This window comes from Oncorhynchus mykiss, chromosome 2, assembly GCF_057628025.1.
Source record: "Oncorhynchus mykiss isolate SJ-2025 chromosome 2, ASM5762802v1, whole genome shotgun sequence".
In the NCBI taxonomy this organism is placed as follows: domain Eukaryota; kingdom Metazoa; phylum Chordata; class Actinopteri; order Salmoniformes; family Salmonidae; genus Oncorhynchus; species Oncorhynchus mykiss.
In genome coordinates this window covers 78,423,277-78,445,853 of record NC_143023.1, presented here as the reverse complement: position 1 = coordinate 78,445,853, position 22,577 = coordinate 78,423,277, and the positions used below count along the sequence as shown (strand labels likewise).

At 42.4% G+C, this 22,577-nt stretch overlaps 1 protein-coding gene across 6 annotated transcripts in view; it reads right to left on the bottom strand.

Moving 5' to 3' along the window:
• Positions 1-17,964: 17,964 nt before the first annotated feature.
• LOC110496993 (ras association domain-containing protein 7) overlaps positions 17,965-22,577 on the bottom strand; it is a 63,743-nt gene continuing 59,130 nt past the window's right edge. For all 6 annotated transcript variants that reach the window (XM_090208669.1, XM_036956271.2, XM_036956251.2 and 3 more), the window contains 3 exons: positions 19,977-20,151; positions 19,779-19,886; positions 17,965-18,289 (listed from right to left, as the gene is read on the bottom strand). In XM_090208669.1, the coding sequence (XP_090064795.1) occupies positions 18,258-18,289; positions 19,779-19,886; positions 19,977-20,151 (315 nt within the window). In that variant the 3' untranslated portion in view covers positions 17,965-18,257. The remainder of the gene's footprint in view (positions 18,290-19,778; positions 19,887-19,976; positions 20,152-22,577) is intronic.

Here is a 22,577-nt window from a genome sequence, read left to right as displayed (position 1 = left end):
TCCTGACGGGCCGCCCCCAGGTGGTAAGGGTAGATAACAACACATCTGCCACGCTGATCCTCAACACAGGGGCCCCTCAGGGGTGCGTGCTCAGTTCCCTCCTGTACTCCCTGTTCACCAATGACTGCATGGCCAGGCACGACTCCAATAACATAATTAAGTTTGCCAACGACACAACAGTGGTGGGCCTGATCACAGACAACGACGAGACAGCCTATAGGGAGGAGGTCAGAGACCGGTCCATGTGGTGCCAGGATAACAACCTTTCCCTCAACGTGATCAAGACAAAGGAAATGATTGTGGACTACAGGAAAAGGAGGACTGAGCATGCCCCAATTCTCATCGACGAGGCTATAGTGGAGCATGTTGAGAGCTTCATGTTCCTTGGTGTCCACATCACCAACAAACTATCATGGTCCAAACACACCAAGACAGTCGTTAAGAGGGCACGACAAATCCTATTGCCCCTCAGGAGACTTGGCATGTGTCCTCAGATCCTCAAAAAGTTCTACAGCTGCACCATCGACAGCATCCTGACGGGTTGTATCACTGCCTGGTATGGCAACTGCTCAGCCTCCGAATGCAAGGCACAACACAGGGTAGTGCGTACGGCCCAGTACATCACTGGGGCCAAACTTCCTGCCATCCAGCACCTCTATACCAGTCGGTTTCAGAGGAAGGCCCTAAAAATTGTCAAAGACTCCAGCCACCCTAGTCATAGACTGTTCTCTCTGCTACCATACAGCAAGCGGTACCGGAGCACCAAGTCTAGGTCCAAAAGAGTTCTTCACAGCTTCTACCCCCAAACCATAAGACTCCTGAACAGCTAATCAAATGGCTACCCAGACTACTTGCATTGTCCCCCCCCCCCCCCCCCCCCCCCCCAGGAAGAATCAGAAATTCCCCAGGGCAGCTGTTTAGGCTCCTTACTTTTTTCAATCTTTACTAACAACATGTCAATGGCTTTGAGTAAAGCCAGTGTGTCTATGTACAGTGCCTTGCGAAAGTATTCGGCCCCCTTGAACTTTGCCACCTTTTGCCACATTTCAGGCTTCAAACATAAAGATATAAAACTGTATTTTTTTGTGAAGAATCAACAACCAGTGGGACACAATCATGAAGTGGAACGACATTTATTGGATATTTCAAACTTTTTTAACAAATCAAAAACTGAAAAATTGGGCGTGCAAAATTATTCAGCCCCCTTAAGTTAATACTTTGTAGCGCCACCTTTTGCTGCGATTACAGCTGTAAGTTGCTTGGGGTATGTCTCTATCAGTTTTGCACATCGAGAGACTGACATTTTTTCCCATTCCTCCTTGCAAAACAGCTCGAGCTCAGTGAGGTTGGATGGAGAGCATTTGTGAACAGCAGTTTTCAGTTCTTTCCACAGATTCTCGATTGGATTCAGGTCTGGACTTTGACTTGGCCATTCTAACACCTGGATATGTTTATTTTTGAACCATTCCATTGTAGATTTTGCTTTATGTTTTGGATCATTGTCTTGTTGGAAGACAAATCTCCGTCCCAGTCTCAGGTCTTTTGCAGACTCTATCAGGTTTTCTTCCAGAATGGTCCTGTATTTGGCTCCATCCATCTTCACATGAATTCTAACCATCTTCCCTGTCCCTGCTGAAGAAAAGCAGGCCCAAACCATGATGCTGCCACCACCATGTTTGACAGTGGGGATGGTGTGTTCAGCTGTGTTGCTTTTACGCCAAACATAACGTTTTGCATTGTTGCCAAAAAGTTCAATTTTGGTTTCATCTGACCAGAGCACCTTCTTCCACATGTTTGGTGTGTCTCCCAGGTGGCTTGTGGCAAACTTTAAACAACACTTTTTATGGATATCTTTAAGAAATCTTTAAGAAATTTCTTCTTGCCACTCTTCCATAAAGGCCAGATTTGTGCAATATACGACTGATTGTTGTCCTATGGACAGAGTCTCCCACCTCAGCTGTAGATCTCTGCAGTTCATCCAGAGTGATCATGGGCCTCTTGGCTGCATCTCTGATCAGTCTTCTCCTTGTATGAGCTGAAAGTTTAGAGGGACGGCCAGGTCTTGGTAGATTTGCAGTGGTCTGATACTCCTTCCATTTCAATATTATCGCTTGCACAGTGCTCCTTGGGATGTTTAAAGCTTGGGAAATCTTTTTGTATCCAAATCCGGCTTTAAACTTCTTCACAACAGTATCTCGGACCTGCCTGGTGTGTTCCTTGTTCTTCATGATGCTCTCTGCGCTTTTAACGGACCTCTGAGACTATCACAGTGCAGGTGCATTTATACGGAGACTTGATTACACACAGGTGGATTGTATTTATCATCATTAGTCATTTAGGTCAACATTGGATCATTCAGAGATCCTCACTGAACTTCTGGAGAGAGTTTGCTGCACTGAAAGTAAAGGGGCTGAATAATTTTGCACGCCCAATTTTTCAGTTTTTGATTTGTTAAAAAAGTTTGAAATATCCAATAAATGTTGTTCCACTTCATGATTGTGTCCACTTGTTGTTGATTCTTCACAAAAAAATACAGTTTTATATCTTTATGTTTGAAGCCTGAAATGTGGCAAAAGGTTGCAAAGTTCAAGGGGGCCGAATACTTTCGCAAGGCACTGTATGCAGATGACTGAACACTATACACGTCAGCTACTACAGCGACTGAAATGACTGCAACACTTAACAAACAGCTACAGTTAGTTTCAGAATAGGTGGATATTTCAGGATTTCAAAAACTAAAAGCACTGTATTTGGGACAAATCATTCACTAAACCCTAAACCTCAACTAAATCGTGCAATAAATAATGTGGAAATTGAGCAAGTGGACGTGACTAAACTGCTTGGAGTAACCCTGGATTGTAAACGGTCATGGTCAAAACATATTGATACAACAGTAGCTAAGATGGGGAGAAGTATGTCTATAATAAAGCGGTATCTGCCTTCCTAACAACAATATCAACAGGGCAGGTTCTACAGGCCCTAGTTTTGTCGCACTGAGACTACTGTTCAGTAATGTGGTCAGGTGCCACAAAGAAGGACTTAGGAAAATTGCAATTGGCTCAGAACAGGGCAGAACAGCTGGCCCTTAAAAGTACACAGGGAGCTAACATTAATGACATGCATGGCAATCTCTCATGGCTCAAAGTGGAAGAGAGATTGATTTCATCACTACTTGTTTTTGTAAGAAGTGTTGACAAGCTGAATGTACTGAGCTGTCTGTTTAAACGTCAAGCACAGAGCTCGGACACCCATGCATACCCCACAAGACATGCCACCAGAGGTCTCTTCACAATCCCCAAGTCCAGAACAGACTATGTGAGGTGCACAGTACTACTGATGCAAGTAGTAAAATTAGGTGTAAAAAACAGGTAAAAATACACCTTATGGAACAGAGGGGACACTGAAGAGACACACACAAAGGTACAGACACACGCATCTGCACAAAAGTGTTAGCTCACGCAATCTACACACACATACATTGTAATATTGTTGTATGGTGGTCGTTACACATTTTGTATTGTAGATATGTAGTGGTGTAGTAATGTTATATGATGTACTGTTTTATATTTGGTTTTATGTGTAATATAAGTGCCTTAATGTGTTTGGACCCCAGGAAGAGTAGCTGCCGCCTTGGCAGCAGCTAATGGGGATCCCTAATAAATACAAATGTGTTTGATGTATTTGACACCATTCCACTCATTCTGCTCCAGCCATTACCACGAGCCCGTTCTCCCCAATCACCGTCCTGGGGCATTCAACGGATTTCGCTTCATGATCTGCACGACAGCTAGACACACAACATTTTGCTCTTAGTCCATTCTCTTTTTGCAAACAATCGCTTTCGCAATGATCTTACCCAAATATCCCACATCTTGGCTTCTCTCGTCTGCATACACTGGGTACATGTCCCAACATTTAATAGTGGGTACATTGCAATGGTCTGGGAATAAACACTCTGACAGAGTAGTTCACATATCCCAGCTGCACTCGGAAAGGGAGAAGCTCATCAAAAAACACAAGAACAGACAAACTTCTCCTTCCTGCCATTTACCATTGGATGTGCTACCTTGTCCCGGACCTGCTGTTTTCGACTCTCTTCCTCTACCGTGCCTGTGGTCTCCAGCTCTGAATGATCGGCTATGAAAAGCCAACTGACATTTACTCCTGAGGTGCTGACCTGTTGCACCTTCTACAACCACTGTGATTATTATTATTATTTGACCCTGCTGGTCATCTATGAACATTTCAACATCTTGGCCATGTAACGTTATAATCTCAACCCGGCACAGCCAGAAGAGGACTGGCCACCCCTCAGAGCCTGGTTCCTCTCTAGGTTTCTTCCTAGGTTCCTGCCTTTCTAGGGTGTTTATCCTTACATCAGCTGATGTAAAAAGTGCTTGATAAATACATTTGAATGATTGATTAATTGACCATGCGATTCATTCTATGTGCATCGACCACTCCATGAATCTTCTTCAGTAGAGCATTGTTGAATTCTTACGCTACTCCAGAAATGACTCCCGTCCACCCCGACCAACCATCCTCTTTTTGTTTACATTTACTATGTTACATCTAGTCTATGAGACCAGGCTGTTTGCTTTAACAGGTGCCCTGCTTCAAACAGTAGATCAAAGCATGACACATCATATCCATCAGTTGACTTGAGATCCAACACACGTTTCTTCTGATCAACAAAAGTCCACTTCTCTTGATTTTCATAGATTTAACTTATCCCATTGCTTTCTCCACCAGTTTTGACATTTCAAACAGATCCTTAAATAGGCATAGGGTGAATTCAGAAAGGGTGCGAAGTCATAAACTGGGACAGCTTAATCCTGACATGTCTATTTCTTGGTCTGACAAGAGAAAATCAAAAATATTGTTACTAAGCCCTTGCAGAGAAACCACAAGATGTGTGATCACTTCATTTGTGTGACATTATAGAACAGGGTTCACCAACTGGGGGCCCGTGGGCCGAATTTGGCCCCTCAAGTTTTCTGAGAAAAAAATAAATGCAAATATATATTAATTTTTTTCAATGCTGGACATAATTTGCAGTCTCACCTTCCGGCCCGCAGACCATCCGCTCAAAGAAAAATCGTCCCGCGGCTGAATCTAGTTAATGATCGGTGTTATAGAGGGTGGCAGAGCAAGCTTCAAACAGGAAGCGGAGAAGCACACGGTATGATCAGTCACACAGCTATTTATTTTATGTTAAGGTTATACAACTTTCATAATGCATTGTGCCAAATTGTGGAGTAAATGTGCATACTATGTACTGGTGCATCAAAAAAAGTTGCCAATATTATGTTTGAACTTTGTAATTTAGTCATTTTTGTTGTTGTCCCACTTTACCAGCCCTAGCTAGCTAAAGTAGGACAGCATGTAGAAGCTAAAGTGGGACAGTCTAGGCTTTTCCAATGGAGGAAAGAGATCCAGTTTACATTAGGGACCCCCTGTACTTAGGTTAGGCAGGGCTCTCGTTCTTGTAGTACTATATAATGTATAAAAAAAAAGTGTAGTACTGTTATTAGTAGTGATATTTTGAGAATTCAGAAATTTTGTGAATGGCAGAACTCCTCTGTTCAGTGTCTGTGTTATTTTGCCCATCTTAATCTTTTCTTCTTATTGGCCAGTCTGAGATATGGCTTTTTCTTTGCAACTATGCCTTGAATGCTAGCATCCTGGAGTCGCCTTCTTCAATGTTGACATTAAGACAGATGTTTGTGGGTACTATTTAATGAAGCTGCTAGTTGAGGACTTGTGAGGCGTCTGTTTCTCAAATTAGACACTCTAATGTAGTTGTCCTCTTGCTCAGTTGTGCACCGGGGCCTCCCACTCCTCTTTCTATTCTGGTTAGAGCCAGTTTGCGCTGTTCTGTGAAGGGATTAGTACACAGCATTCTACGAGTTCTTCAGTTTCTTGGCAATTTCGCATAGAATATCCATCATTTCTCAGAACAAGAATAGACTGACAAGTTTCTGAAGAAAGGTCTTTGTTTCTGGTCATTTTGAGCCTGTAATCGAACCCACAAATGCTTATGCTCCAGATACTCAACTAGTCTAAAGGATGCCAGTTTTATTGCTTCTTTAATCAGTACAACAGTTTTCACCTTTGCTAACATAATTGCAAAAGGGTTTTCTAATAATCAATTAGCCTTTTAAAATTATAAACTTGGATTAGCTAACACAACGTGCCATTGGAACACAGGAGTGATTGTTGCTGATAATAGGCCTCTGTACGCCGATGTAGATATTCCATAAAAAAATCAGCCTTTTTCAGCTACAATAGTCATTTACAACATTAACAATGTCTACACTGTATTTCGGATCAATTTGTTGTTATTTTAATGAACAAAAAATGTGTTTTTCTTTAAAAAACAAGGACATTTCTAAGTGACCACCAAATGTTTAATAGTACTGTATATTGGCCTATATATTTTCTATAACACTAATTTATTTATGATATTTATGCCATTTGAAGTTGCATTGAACTAAAAAATAAATGTATTGTTAATTAAATGATATACAGTGCATTCAGAAAGTATTCAGACCACTTGGCCTTTTCCACATTTTGATACGTTACAGCCTTATTCTAAAATGGATTTAATAAAACATTTTCCTCATCAATCTACACACAATACCCCATAATGACAAAACAAAAACAAGTTTTTATTACAAATAAAAAAAACAGAAATACCTTATTTACATAAGTATTCAGACCCTTTGCTATGAGACTTGAAATTGAGCTCAGGTGCATCCCGTTTCCATTGATCATCCTTGAGATGTTCCTACAACTTGACTACAACTTGACTGTGGTAAATTCAATTGATTGGACATGATTTGGAAAGGCACACACCTGTCTATCTAAGGTCCCACAGTTGACAGTGCATGTCAGCGCAAAAACCAAGCCATGAGGTCGAAGGAATTGTCCGTAGAGCTCCGATACAGGATTGTGTCAATGCACAGATCTGGGGAAGGGCACCAAAACGTTTCTGCAGCATTGAAGGTCGCCAAGAACACAGTGGCCTCCATCATTCTTAAGTGGAAGAAGTTTGGAACCATCAATACTCTTCCTAGAGCTGGCCGCCCGGCCAAACTGAGCAATCGAAGGAAAAGGACCCCGGTCAGGGAGGTGACCAAGAAACCAGAGTTTCTCTAGGAGATGGGAGAACCTGCCAGAAAGACAAACATCTCAGCAGCACTCCACCAATCACGGCTTCATGGTAGAGTGGCCAGACGGAAGCCACTCCTCAGTAAAAGGCACATTACAACCGTTTGTAGTTTGTCACCTAAAGGACTCTCAGACCATGAGAAACAAGATTCTCTGGTCTGATGAAACCAATATTGAACTCTTTGGCCTGAATGCCAAGCGTCACGTATGGAGGAAACCTAGCACCATCCCTATTGTGAAGCATGGTGTGGAAGTGTCATGCTGTGGGGAGGTTTTTTAGCGGCTAGTCAGGATCGAGGGAAAGATGAACTGAGCAAAGTACAGAGAGATGAAAACCTGCTCCAGAGCGCTCAGGACGTCAGACTGGTGCGACGGTTCACCTTCCAACAGGATAATGACCCTAAGCACACAGCCAAGACAATGCAGGAGTGGCTTTGGGACAAGTCTCTGAATGTCCTTGAGGGGCCCTGCCAGAGCCCGAATAAGGCTGTTATGTAACAACATTTGGAAAAAGTCAAGGGGTCTGAATACTTTCCGAATGCACTGTACAAACAAGAAAATGTTCAATCTCCAGATGAGTATGGGGGGGGTGGGGGTGGGGGGGGGGGGGGGGGGGGGTTGAAGTACAAATCTTTCAAGCTTGTTTGACTGGTCTGTAGCTTGTTCTTTAGATGTTTGAGGCTGTTGGTGAACCATGATGTGCAGGCATAATCAATGTGACACTAGAGTAGCACACTTGCCAGAGTCTTTAGGGTGTCTATAGCTCAGTTTTCATCCAATTGGTGACTGATTTTCATGTGAATATGATCAAATCTATATAAAAACAATATGCACATTTCAGAGTTTCCTTTTGGAAAATGTGGTGCCAGACAACGTGACCATGAAGATTTTAATTTACCAGACATTTGAGAAGTGTATGCCGTTAAGATCGACTTGGTGCAATGAGCACCATCAATAAAGGAAGGATATTGGCCAAATGAGACACATTTACTTGTCCTTAAAGACTGCCTATAACAAATTACAAAAACATTATTCCTTGGGTTTAAATGTGAAGCAAATGCAAAACTTTTTAGCCATTTTTGTATACAGTTTTTAGACAACTTTTCTTAAACAATAATTGTCCACCTCAACATCTGAGCACTAAATGCATCAGGGCATTGCATGCATAGGCCTATAGGCTTAGGTGTCCACGGTATGATATTAACATTTTTTAAAATGGATATAGCCTATATAAACGAAGACAAGCTTAGGGCCCCAGAGAGATAGACACTTTTGAATGAAACATTCAAATCACAGGGCTTTTGCACTATTATTCAAATTACATTTTCACTGCAGCACTTGCTTGAAAACAATAATACATGATTAATTGCATTGTGGTGTTGTAGACTAGTCTAGGTAGGATAATGTTATTGTTCCTAAACTAGATCAATAGGGGAGCTTTTTTGAGCTGTGCTTCATGTCTTCACTGTTCTTTCATGTGCAATGATGAACGTGGCATCTCCATTGCCTATCAGCTATTCCTATTTGTTCTTGTCGATTCATACTGAAAATTGATGCAGCTTTGAATGATTTTGTGTGTGGTATGATTGCTAGTTAGCCTATTGCAAATATGGACAAAATATCCACCTAGCACTATTGTCAATATGAATGGTGGATAAAAGGCAGGATGGACTACTGGACTGGTAGATTATACCGACCTGTGGTACAGTAAAGCAATAAGGCCCGAGGGGGTGTGGTACAGTATATGGCCAATATACCACGGCTAAGGTCTGTTCTTAGGCACGACAAAACACTGATTGCCTGGATACAGCCCTTAGCTGTGATATATTTGCAATATACCACAAACCCCAGAGGTGCCTTATTGCTATTATAAACTGGTTAACAACATAATTAAAGCAGAATAAATACATGTTTTGTCATACCCGTGGTATACGGTCTCATATACCACACCTTTCAGCCATTCAGCATTCAGGGATCGAACCACCCAGTTTATAATAAAAGTTAGCAAATGGAGAAGCATAGTGCATAAGAGAAGTACCAAAACACCTTGATATAGGGGAGGCGCATGTGAGCAGATGAGGAAATTTGGCTAGGATGGAAGAAATTACATAGTAATACATGCAACTAGCCGATGTAAACCAGGGGGGAAAATGCACTGCCCTCCCCTGTGAGCAAACAAAAAAACACACAACCCTCCCCTATATTGGACCACCCCTCCCCCCTATAAATTGCAATCTGTCCCTAACTTCCTGCATTTCAAAACATTTTGCCACGGGGCAGAGAGAAAAATGTGCAGTTTTATAATGCTATTCTACACATTTTGTCATGAGGCTGTGAGCTAATTTCCTGCAATTCTACACATTTGGCCATGGGACAGAGAGAGAAATGTGCAGTTTTATAGCACATTTTCTGCTATTCTACACATTTTGCCATGAGGCTGAGAGAAAATTGTGCATACTATGGGAGCCTAGGGCACTTGCCCTGTCCATTTGTAATCCTGCCCTGATCATAGGCATTGGCCTACATACTATGTGGCTTTCTTGCTCTCTGCTGGTTGATATTGAAATGACATACAGTACCAGGGTGGACCTGTTACATAATATATTGTAAGAAATGTATGCTTTATTGTTGTTTTGTATCGTGGTAGAATTTGTCCACACTGTATCTGATTGTATCCAATCAAAGAAATGGTATGGTCTGGCATTTTCTGACCAGACACGATTCTATTGCTTTGCCAAACTGTTGATCGACCTGTTCCGGTTCAAAAAGGGTATTTGGTAATGTTGTTGAACCTGAACATAACACCTTTCAGTAGTTAGAGGAAACGTGGGAATATGCAAGCTAAAATTGGGGGGGGGGGGGGGGGGGGGAATGGTTATGAAGAATTGTCAACAGGAATAGGACGACGTTCGCACTCGAAGACAGTTTAATTATAGATAATTTCTCAGCAAAATGTTTTTGTATTTGTTTAAAATGTGTTAAACGTGTATAAAATAATGATCTTGAGTGTTAGGCAATTGTATCCAACATTGAAGTTTGCATCTTGCAGGACATCTAAATAATTCAAGATGATCGGTAACGCGCCTTGAAAACTGTATGATTGCACTACACCATTAGTCCAGATCATATAGTCTGTGCCATTCGCGCTCTCTCGCTCTGATTTCCACTACTGTAATGAAGCAGCATCCTTGGTACGTGCACAACCACACTCGCCTCATGGCAACACTGTACACAAGCGAGCAGAGTTCAACCACTTTCAGCAGTACGGGTAGAGCGCTTTTTCTCAAAACGGGTTAAATGCACGCCCCTTGACTCCGACGACCAATGTTGCATTATAGTTTGCCCGATTTAGACGGGGAGAATCTTGTCGTAACCGCCTTTCTGATTAATATTGCCGATGGAAGGAAATTGATGACGCGAAAATGGTTTATTCCTAATATAGCCTGAGACGTGCAGAAACGAACGCGCCGCACCCCAACCATAACTCAAGGAAATCCACTAAACCCATTGGTGGTGTTAAGTACACAAATTGGACGCTGTAATTCGATGGTTGTGTTTATTGGGCGGGCTGTATAGTAGGAATAGTGTCCACAGGCTTTACAAGACGCCAATATCTATATGCTTTGCATATGCAGGTCAGGTTGCAGAGATGCAGGGGAATGAGTAGTTTTGGGGTAGCGCAAGTGAACTGAACTGAACTTGTGGGTTAGTGTGGCCTAAACTGCTATTCTTTAAATGCACCTAACTTTAATGAACTATTTGACATATTTTTGAGAAAACAGTTACAGTGAATGTACGTGGCACTCTTCAGAGCTACTGGGAGTTATTTTCTCTTACACATGATCTATTCTAAAGGAAAATGTGGGAGATTGGTGAGTAGATTTCTGTATCTTTATCTGGTGAAATGTTGTAATAATTTCCTGAGAATATTTTCCAAATGTTTTTGAAGTAGCTCGATGCAACGTTGAATTTGATGATGTGTTGGGCCTATGTTGTATAATGACTTCCCTTGTTGTTGATCATATTGTAATTTGACTGATAGGATAAATGAGAACCATGCTAAATATTTTACAACCGAAATGTATCGAAAATGTAGATGAATATGTCAAGGAGGAGCCTGCCAAACCAACTGAGATTGCACATAGTTTCGAATCCAAAAGTTATTTTCAGTATTTGGATGCACACTATTTACGCAACTTGCGCTGTAAAACAATTCCTATAGCCACAATGAATTGTATCCTATATTTGCATGCCATGTTGATATTTAATAAGATGATGATTATTATTGTTGTTATGCTATTATTGTGTTGTTACTGTATAATACATACCATATTTTCCCCCCTCAGTTATCATTTGGTAGGATTTATTTTATGAATCTGAAATCAGGTTAGCCACTGACTAACGTACATTGCGCCTATCCCAATACCACTGTGCGTGTGACAGCGGCTAACCTGGTTTTGGGGAGACTTCTCTACTGCCGCAGCGGGAAAGGCCCTGTCCAGACACACTTTACAAATGCAACATCTCGTGCTATCTGACACCTGTTATGTGGGAATAATTATTTGCTTCAGCATTACTGCCCTCCCCGTGGCCTTTCTGAGTACTGCTGTATGTAGTACACTATCTCCAGGCTATACAGTCAGAGGCCTTTACATTAGACCTACTTTGGAGCTGCCGTCCTATAGACCTGGCATGCCATCTACTGGGACTCTAGGCTGCTGGTGGTGAGTGTTTCTCTGGCATTGCCTTAGTTTACTTCTCTGTGTATTTCGTTAATTAGCACAAATATAATCCATAACTTGTATCAATGTATATATACTCTGTTCCAAACCAATGACAATGTGACTTGACAATGTTACCCTAAAAAAAAAAAGTAAACTTTCTATTGAAATCATGTGGCATCAAGTATATTTCTTTCCATTGTGTGGTTTCAGTGTTTAGTTTATTGCCTCATGGATTACTCTTGAGTGACACCCAGTAGATAGATAAGTAAGTGGTATATGTCTAACTGTGAACGTGCAGATACTTACGGCACCATCCTATCAACAGGCAGGCAGGCAGCAGGGCTATATCCATAGCATTCAGACTCCGGCCATAAACAGCCTCTGGCCCCCCTCCTTTTAGACCCAGGCACATGTGTTCTGTACATCTGACATTATTGGGTAGGTGTAAGCATATGGCAAAGTGGAGCTACCAGCATATTGCTTATCCAATTAGTCCTGATCTACACAAATGGTTAGGGGCTAGGGTTGTTTTTGGACAGGGGTCCCTCACTTTTTAGTGATAAGAACAGGGTGCTATTCAATGCCATGACTTCCAACCCACATCCTGCGTAGATACATATGATATACATATTGTTCTGTCTGTTCAAGGTCAGTTTCCATATCCAAAAGGCAAAAGTTTGCCTTACCTCTTGCTGAACCAGTCTCAACAGATTCAGTGAGAGAGGATCCATGTTGAGTGGTATGGTATCTGCGAGCAAACATAATGCCCTGATCAGGTAGACACCCTGCAAACCCATCATAATCTGTTAATGTTCTCCTGTTTGTGAGATAGCTGTCCTTAAGTTTAGCTTTTGAGTGGGTGAGATTGTGTGTGTGCATGAAAGAGAGGTAGTGCCTGTGTGACTGTTCTGTATGTGAGTGGCTACAGGCCACAAATGGGACATTTCAAAAGATTAGAGACTAACTGGATGTGATTGAACTGCTCCTGAACTAGAAGGCCTTCCAGTGTGATAATCCCTGATAGGAAATGGAAGTTTCCATGAGACTGATGACACGACATCTGCATTTAGTATTCCACTTCTGCTGCATGCTCATATCAGTGTGACCCTGCAACAGCTCAGTGTGTGTGAGAGAGAGCTTCCCATGTCATACCAGGTCAGAGAACTGTCCCCCTCTCTGCTTCCTTTCCCTCACTTCTCTCTCTCCCCTCCCTCTCTCTGTCTCCCTGTCTCTCTCCAGACTATGGGAACTGCAGGGATTCTGGGGCTTATCTATCTCCAGCCAAGCCAGACGTGGCCTGATCATAATCCAATTCCACATAATTAATCTTAATATCAGAACTGTCTAGTCTTTTCAAGTAGCTCTGACAAACAAATGTACCTCAGCTACTCCCTCAACCCATAGAGGTGAGAGTTAAAACAGGAATGTAGAGAAATGCCAACTTAGGCAAAGTCATTAGACAACTATTGAAGGGTGGGAAAAGTAGATAAATACAGAGGTGCAGATACAGTATGTAAAGGGAAGAGGAATCTCTTTATGTGGCAGCAAGGACAAATATTTACAGAGCTGTGGAGCAGCTAAGCAGAGTTTGTTTCAGCATTGTGGTGGTTCATGGGACTCACTCCGTCAGACAGCCATCATGTTTATTCTCACAGATATACACAGAGAGAGGGAGAAGGGTGGGACTGTGTCATCTGACGTGGGTTCAGAGAGGAGGACTGTGTAACGTGAATAGAGTCCAGAGTCGGGGTCAGCTCACTGTTTATGATATCACTTACTGTAGTAGTGATATCACTAACAAGCTCCATTACAGAAAGGCAAACTGAATAGACATTTGACTTTTCATCACTATCTACTTAGCTAAATACACTATCAGGGCGGTCGGTAGCCTAACGGTTAAGAGTGTTGGGCCAGTACCCGAAAGGTCGCTGGTTTGAATCTCTAGGTGAAAAATCTGTTGATGTGTCCTTGAGCAAGGCACTTAACCATAGTTGCTCCTGTTAAGTCGCTCTGGATAAGAGTGTCTGCTAATTGAATTTTAAAAATGATTGTACGGTCCTAGTCCTGCACTCTGTCATGTTTGCATTTTATTTTCCATGTTCAAATACCACGGCAAGTCACTGTGGTTTGAGGTAAGAGCAGGGGCCTGGACTAGAGCATGGGAAGTGTTGAGTATATGGCATGAAGAAGCACTTGAGTAGAGAATTAGAGTGCGTTGAATGTGCATGTTCAGCTATCGTGTGAGTGGACACATCAGCATAGCATAGTAGACTTCATAGCAGCTGGTGCTAGGTCACATGTACTGTATGTGTTCTCTACTTCTCTCCCCACCAAGGGAGACATTTTGGTAACAGATTGTATGAGCAACATTATGTGTACAATGTATTGAATGTGCTTTCTGTCACTCACAGTGTATTGGAAGTGTTGCCATAACCATTAAAAACAGCTCTATATAGCAGCCTTTATAAAATGTATGAATATCTATCATAAATGTGAAATTCATTAAACTAGCAATGGTCATCGAAATTGTTAAAAGGTTTTAAAAACAATTCTAATAAATGCAAGTTAGACAATGGATGAAGATACTCCAACCTTTTGGACATTTTTATAATTTATCAGATATTGAGTGATTTATAGCACATAACATTTTCCTACTGTATTATTGATTGTATGTTTGTTTATTCCACTCTGTGTTGTCGTATGTGTCGAACTGCTTTGCTTTATCTTGGCCAGGTCGCAGTTGCAAATGAGAACTTGTTCTCAACTAGCCTACCTGGTTAAATAAAGGTGAAATAAAAAAATAATAAAACTGGCACGGACAAATAATGAATGGAGTTCTTGGATTTTGGTGGGAATACAGGTATTCAATTCAATGCCATATATCACTTTTTTATGCACTCATCTACACTCGGTGGCCAGTTTATTAGGTACACCGATCTATACTGAACAAAAATATAAATGCAACAATTTCAAATATTTTACTGAGTTACAGTTCATGAGGAAATCAGTCAATTGAAATAAATAAATTAGGTGCTAATCTATGGATTTCATATGATTGGGAAAACAGATATACATCTGCTGGTCACTGACACCTTAAAAAAATTGGCCTCACAATGGGTCTCAGGATTTCGTCAAGGTATTTCTGTGCATTCAAATTGCCATCGATAAAATGCAATTGTGTTTGTTGTCCGTATCATATGCCTGCCCATACCATAACCACACCACCACGGGGCACTCTGTTCACAACGTTGGCATCAGCAAACAACTCGCCCACATGACGCCATACACGTGGTCTGCAGTTGTGAGGCCGGTTGGAAGTACTGTCAAATTCTCTAAAACCACATTTCAGGCGGCTTATGGTAGAGAAATTAACATTAAATCCTCTGCCAATTGCACGCTCCCTCAAAACTTGAGACATCTGTGGCATTATGTTGTGTGACAAAACTGCACATTTTAAAGTGGCTTATTATTGTCCCCAGGACAAGGGGCACATATGTAATGATCATGCTGTTTAATCAGCTTCTTGATATGCCACACCTGTCAGGTGGATGGATTATCTTGGCAATGGAGAAATGCTCACTAACAGGGATGTAAACAAATTTGTGCAAAAAATTTGAGAGAAATGCATTTATATTTTTGTTCAGTGTAGTACTGGGTCGGACCCCCCTTTTCCTCCACAACAGCCAAAATTATTTTTGGACTTCTATAAGGTGTCGGAAACGTTCCACAGGAATGTTGGTCTATGCTGACACGATGGCATCACACAGTTGCTGCAGATCGGACGGCGGTACATTCATGCTGAGAACAGCCTATTTCATCTCAGCCCAAAGATGCTCTATTCAGTTGAGGTCTGCAGGCCACTCAAGTAAACTGAACTCACGGTCATGTTCCAGGCAATGTTTTTCCGCTCCTCAATTGTCCAGTGTTGGTGATTGGATTGATGAGTTGTGCAGTTCAAGATGCCGTTCTGCACACCACTTTTGTACAGCGCTGTTATTTGTCAGTTTGTGACCCACCTGTTAGCTTGCACGATTCTTGCCATTCTCCTTCGACCTCTCATCAACAAGCTGTTTTTGTTGTCCACAGGGCTGCTGCAGACTAGATGTTTTTTTGTTTGTCGCACCATTCTCGGTTAGCCCTAGGTACTGTGGGGTGTGAAAAGCCCAGGAGGCCGGCCATTTCTGAGATACCGGACCTGTCGCGCCTGGCAACGACTATCATTCCATGCTCAAAGTCGCTTAGGTAACTCATTTTGCCCATTCTAACGTTTAATCGAACAGTAACTGAATGCCTCAATGCCTGTCTGCCTGCCAAGTGACTTACTGTCTGTAGGAGCAATCCATATTCGGGAACGGGGTGGTGTACATAATAAACTGGCTGGCGAGTTTATACATTTTCATATTGCATCAGCTATTTGTTTTTATTTTGTGTGTTAAAATATGCCTAATGTGCATTAATACAACATGTGTATTTGCATATATGAACATTAACATAACAGGGTGGAACAGGGCTGCAACCACCTGCTCTATCTATCCTACCAGCACTCACCTGCTCCATCTAACCTACCAACACTCACCTGCGCTGTCTAACCTACCAACACTCACCTGCTCCATCTAACCTACCAACACTCACCTGCTCCATCTAACCTACCAACACTCACCTGCGCCGTCTAAACTGCCTCATTAATTACTGTTGTTGTCATGTTCTCTTTCATAATTCAACAAGTGTGTCTGTTAGAGACAATTTCGACATATTTGTATACAGAACATACAGAGCTCCATGTACGTGTGTAAATATATTAAATATGAATGTATATGATGAAATATTAGGTATTAACCTTTATGATTTATATATTTACCTGATTGAGATATATTCCTTTGTCATTAGCGAAATTTAGTTTGTCTCCCCCTCTTGTCCACTCATTGTACTGTGGTAAGTGTGTTAGTGATTTAATAAAGGCAGGAAGTTGGGATTTTGGTGGGGAGTGTCCTAGCTAGACGCGGGAGCAGTATAGTCTTTTGGCCATACATGCATATAAACAGGCCATATTATGTATTTTTCATGTCAAGTAATCTAGACTTTAAATTGATAGGATAATCATTGTTTGATGTTAGATTTAAGAAGAATAAACCTTTTGTTGCACCATATCCCTGGACCTCATTGAATGATTTTGCTGTTTAGGAACTTCGAATGTGGACTGACTGTATGTTTCCGAAATAACCCCGCTTCAGGCCAGGGCAGTGTCTATGTTCAATTGGTAAGGAAGCCACTAGTGTCAATAGCAGGATACCCTAGGATTAAACATCAACATGCTTGGTTCTAGATTACATCTATCTATACATACAGTGCTTTACATTGTTTGCGAGATCAAACATAATATCACCATAATCCGAATATTCATTTTCGGAAGTTGTTTTCATTTTAGCGCATCTAATTTGTAAAAATGTCAACTGTTTTAAATGATTACTTTGTTTATTTTTTGTGGAATTAAAAACCCATCAAAATACATTTTCCTTCCTTGTCTTTCTTGTGATGTAAGTGTTGCGAGGGTTCATTAAATCCCCAACGAAGCTTTAGAGTTCTTATAGATTCAACGGAAATACAATGTATTCCATTGAGCCCATTTCAGCCATTGGTGTGTTTGACAGGTCATTACAAACATTTCCGCGCTTGTAACGTTAACGGGGGAAAACGAGAGGCAAAAGTATGAAAGAGCCGCAGCAGTCAAATGAAAGTAATCAATCCAGCGAGATTTAAGTGACAAGTAGATTTTGCACCCCTCAATCACAGGAAATCGATGGCTGAAAGAGATCCTCAAGTGGGCGGGGCATGCGCGTTCTACATCATTAAACAGTGCCTCATAGAAAGGGTGACTGGAGTTTTGAGTCAGCGTTATGCACTAGCATGTGAAATATTCAGAGTTGGACATTCCCAACAGTGGCCCATCCTTGCCATATCTTATTGCATCACTTAACCAGGCCTGTAGATGCAAGTATATATTATGCAACTATGATGTGGTCTTGGGGAGGATTTAACGGTTTCATTCAATCAAAACAGGAAGTTTATCTAACACACAGTGCACAATATTTTATTATATTTAAATACACAAACAAAGTAATAATTCTCCAGGTAAAGGTTTTCCTAAATCATTTTACATTTCATACATAGGTACTTTGCAGTGTACAGTAGCAAAATGCTATAAATATATTTATGTGCTAGTATATACACAGTATGTATATAGTATATGTGGTAATAATAATAACAGACCGTAGGTATAAAGACAGACAGGGGTTAAATAGAATATGTGTTGGTGACATTAAGTAAACAGTGAACAACTCCTTGGCCTAGCCGTTCCTGGTTTTATCTCCATGACGACTCTCTGGATGTCACGACTGCAAGACACACAAAAATAAGTTGGGATGATGTCTCCTTTCATTTGGTTTCGAAAACACTTTTCTTGAAAACAATTTTCTTGTTAAGGTGGAGGGAGAGCTTGGTAGATAATTGTAAATCATTCCCTGGGAGTGGGCAGAAGTTGGCCCTAACCACTGATTCAGGGTCAGTTCTTATTTCACCGCCTAATGGATTGGATTAGGGGCATCTGATCAAGGATCTGTGGTGAGGCAACTTCTACCTCAAGCATGCTACCTCTATTTCCCCACTAAAGCCAGAGAAACTGCCAAGTATTTTGGAGGAGGGAGCACACACACACACACACACACACAAATAAACCCAACATCACACGTACTAGGCCATGGCCATGTTTCAATACTTCTGAAATGCATTGTTCCATTCTCTGTCCTTAGAAGAAATTACTAATATGAAATATCAGAACTAATGTGAAGGATGCATGTTTTAAGTATTCAAACAGGGCCCATGACCTCACACAGAAGAGAGAAGGGACTGTGCAATACATCTTACAGCACTAAGGTCAGGCTCTCTCTTTCTCTTTGGAAGTCAAAGGTCACCAACATACAAGGCAATATGGAAGTAATCCCCCAAACAGAGACAGAAAAAGGCTCTCTGGTACAACCAAACACAATTGTATTTTACACTACAGTCAGAATGGTCAGTCATTGAGACACATTTATCAATTGTAAGTAGCACAAATGCGATTTTTTTTCCAATAAAACGTCTGCATTTAAATGAGGCCCACTCTTTTATACAGAAATAGAGTGGTTACAGTGTAATAGTGTGTTTCTGTTGTGTGTGGAGAACAGGCCTGTTGTTCTGCGGGTGGACAGACACCCTGCGTCACTGGACTGACTGGGGGGGAGAGAGGGGAGGGGGGACATACTGGGGGGGGGGATCAGGAATAACTCACAGCTGCACCACCCGCCTGAGTGTTACAGTCCAGCTGGAGTAGAGGGAGCAGTAGGAGGCAGAGCTACTGTTAGTCCACAACACAGAGAAACAGAGAAAGACTGGCAGAAACAGAGAGAGAGACTGACAGAAACAGAGAATGAGAATGACAGAAACAGAGAGACTGACAGAAAGAGAAAGAGTGGGGTCGAGAGAGAGAATCAGAAAGTAAGGGAAAAGGGGAGCGGGTAGAAAGAAACCGAGAGAGAGAAGAGAGAGGAGATGTGCATAGGAGAGTTGAAAATAATGATTGTAGATGGACCAATATAACAGATAACCAGAATGATCAGATAACCAAATAGCATTAGAGGCATAAGGGGCAGTCAGAGGACAGCAAAAGGTTAAGGGAAACCTGGGGGGGCTGGTAGGGGGATGGGGGATCCATGCTTGGACCTCCACCCTTAGTACCAGAACAGATGGGTGTGGTCGCCAGGCATGGCCCAAAAAGTCAAGCTAAGGCATGGGAAGGCCGGAGTGGGACAGGGCGGGGTAGCGGCAGATAGTGTCACACATACACACCCTCTGGGTGGAGGCTGGACACCAGCGGGTTCTGCAGGTTGCGGGGGTGTCCCAGGAACTGCTTGGCTGTGGGCCGGGGTGGCGACTCTGAGGGGAGCAGGCCCAGGCCTGGTGGAGAGAGACGGAGGTTAAGGAGGAGCAATCTTCTGTGCGAGATTGCGAGAGCGAGAGAGCAAGAGAGAGAGTGCGTGTCTGTACCTCCGTTTCTGTATCTTTCCTGTAGCATATGAGCCAGTTCTAGCTGGTCCAGCTGGTCGCTGAGGTCTGTGCGTGAATGTGTGTGTGTCGGCAGGACTCCCGCCTGCTGGATGAACTGCTGCAAGTTACACTGCCTCAACTCCTTGTTCAGCTCCTCCAACTCCTCCTGCTTCTCCTGGGGAGGAACACAGAGAGGGGGGGGGGGGGGACAGTCACACCCAATCCCAGATAGACTCCTAACCCCTACACCGACGCAGTTGATGATTCTATAGGCATGGGTGTTGGATAGGTCTAAAGTTAGCATGAATCACCTCCGTTGTTTTCTAGGACTACCTCCCAAATATGCAAGCTGGAATATAAAACAACCACAGATATACAGCCAACTGGAAGACATGAAATGTAATTTGCAAGGTTACTTAGGTTACATAATCATTAGAACAAACACAGACTGGCTGATGTTGGGCTTTCAAAGGCTGTAATTCATATTCCCACCACTAGAGTACAGCAACATCCACTGCATGCATCTCAGAGGTCAGACGCTCATCATCATTAATGAACAGCCAGCCAGCCACCTGCTGTCTACATCTAGAAAGCCACTGCTAGCTGCAAAAGTCTAACAATCCTGACCATACAATTCATAAGCTTGTAACGATCAGTAAAGTATGTTTTGACTATAGACACCCATCAGTTTGAATTTCTGACTTAGAATAAGTGGACAACTACAAATACCTAGGTGTCTGGTTAGACTGTAAACTCTCCATCCAGACTCGCATTAAACATCTCCAATCCAAAATTAAATCTAGAATCAGCTTCCTATTTCGCAACAAAGCCTCCTTCACTCATGCTGCCAAACATACCCTTGTAAAACTGACTATCCTCGACTTCGGCGATGTCATTTACAAAATACCCTCAGTGCCATCCGTTTTGTCACCAAAGCCACATATACTACCCACCACTGCAACCTGTATGCTCTCGTTGGCTGGCCCTCGCTTCGTATTCGTCGCCAAACCCACTGGCTCCAGGGCATCTATAAGTCTTTGCTAGGTAAAGCCCCTGCCTTATCTCAGCTCACTGGTCACCATAGCAACACCCACCCGTAGCACGTGCTCCAGCAGGTATATTTCACTGGTCACCCCCAAAGCCAATTCCTCCTTTGACCGCCTTTCCTTCCAGTTCTCTGCTGGCAATGACTGGAGCGAACTGCAAAAATCACTGAAGCTGGAGACCGATATCTCCCTCACTAACTTCAAGCACCAGCTGTCAGAGCAGCTCACAGATCACTGCACCTGTACATGGCCCATCTGTAAACAGCCCATCCAACTACCTCATCCCCATACTGTTACAGTGGTGCAAAAAAGTATTTAGTCAGCCACCAATTGTGCAAGTTCTCCCACTTAAAAAGATGCGAGAGGCCTGTAATTTTCATCATAGGTACACTTCAACTATGACAGACAAAATGAGGAAATAAAATCCAGAAAATCACATTGTAGGATTTTTTATGAATTTATTTGCAAATTATAGTGGAAAATAAGTATTTGGTCACCTACAAACAAGCTAGATTTCTGGCTCTCACAGACCTGTAACGTCTTCTTTAAGAGGCTCCTCTGTCCTCCACTCGTTACCTGTATTAATGCACCTGTTTGAATTTGTTATCAGTATAAAATACACCTGTCCACAACCTCAAACAGTCACACTCCAAACTCCACTATGGCCAAGACCAAAGAGCTGTCAAAGGACACCAGAAACAAAATTGCAGACCTGCACCAGGCCAGGCTGGGAAGACAGAATCTGCAATAGGTAAGCAGCTTGGTTTGAAGAAATCAACTGTGGGAGCAATTATTAGGAAATGGAAGACATGCAAGATCACTGATAATCTCCCTCCATCTGGGGCTCCACGCAAGATCTCACCCCGTGGGGTCAAAATGATCACAAGAACGGTGAGCAAAAATCCCAGAACCACACGGGGGGACCTAGTGAATGACCTGCAGAGAGCTGGGACCAAAGTAACAAAGCCTACCATCAGTAACACACTACACTGCCAGGGACTCAAATCCTGCAGTGCCAGACGTGTCCCCCTGCTTAAGCCAGTACATGTCCAGGCCCGTCTGAAGTTTGCTAGAGAGCATTTGGATGATCCAGAAGAAGATTGGGAGAATGTCATATGGTTAGATGAAACCAAAATATAACTTTTTTGGTAAAAACTCAACTCGTCGTGTTTGGAGGACAAAGAATGCTGAGGTGCATCCAAAGAACACCATACCTACTGTGAAGCATGGGGGTGGAAACATCATGCTTTGTGGCTGTTTTTCTGCAAAGGGACCAGGACGACTGATCTGTGTAAAGGAAAGAATGAATGGGGCCATGTATCATGAGATTTTGAGTGCCCTTCCATCAGCAAGGGCATTGAATATGAAACGTGGCTGGGTCTTTCAGCATGACAATGATCCCAAACACACCGCCCGGGCAACGAAGGAGTGGCTTCGTAAGAAGCATTTCAAGGTCCTGGAGTGGCCTAGCCAGTCTCCAGATCTCAACCCCATAGAAAATATTTGGAGGGAGTTGAAAGTCCGTGTTGCCCAGCAACAGCCCCAAAACATCACT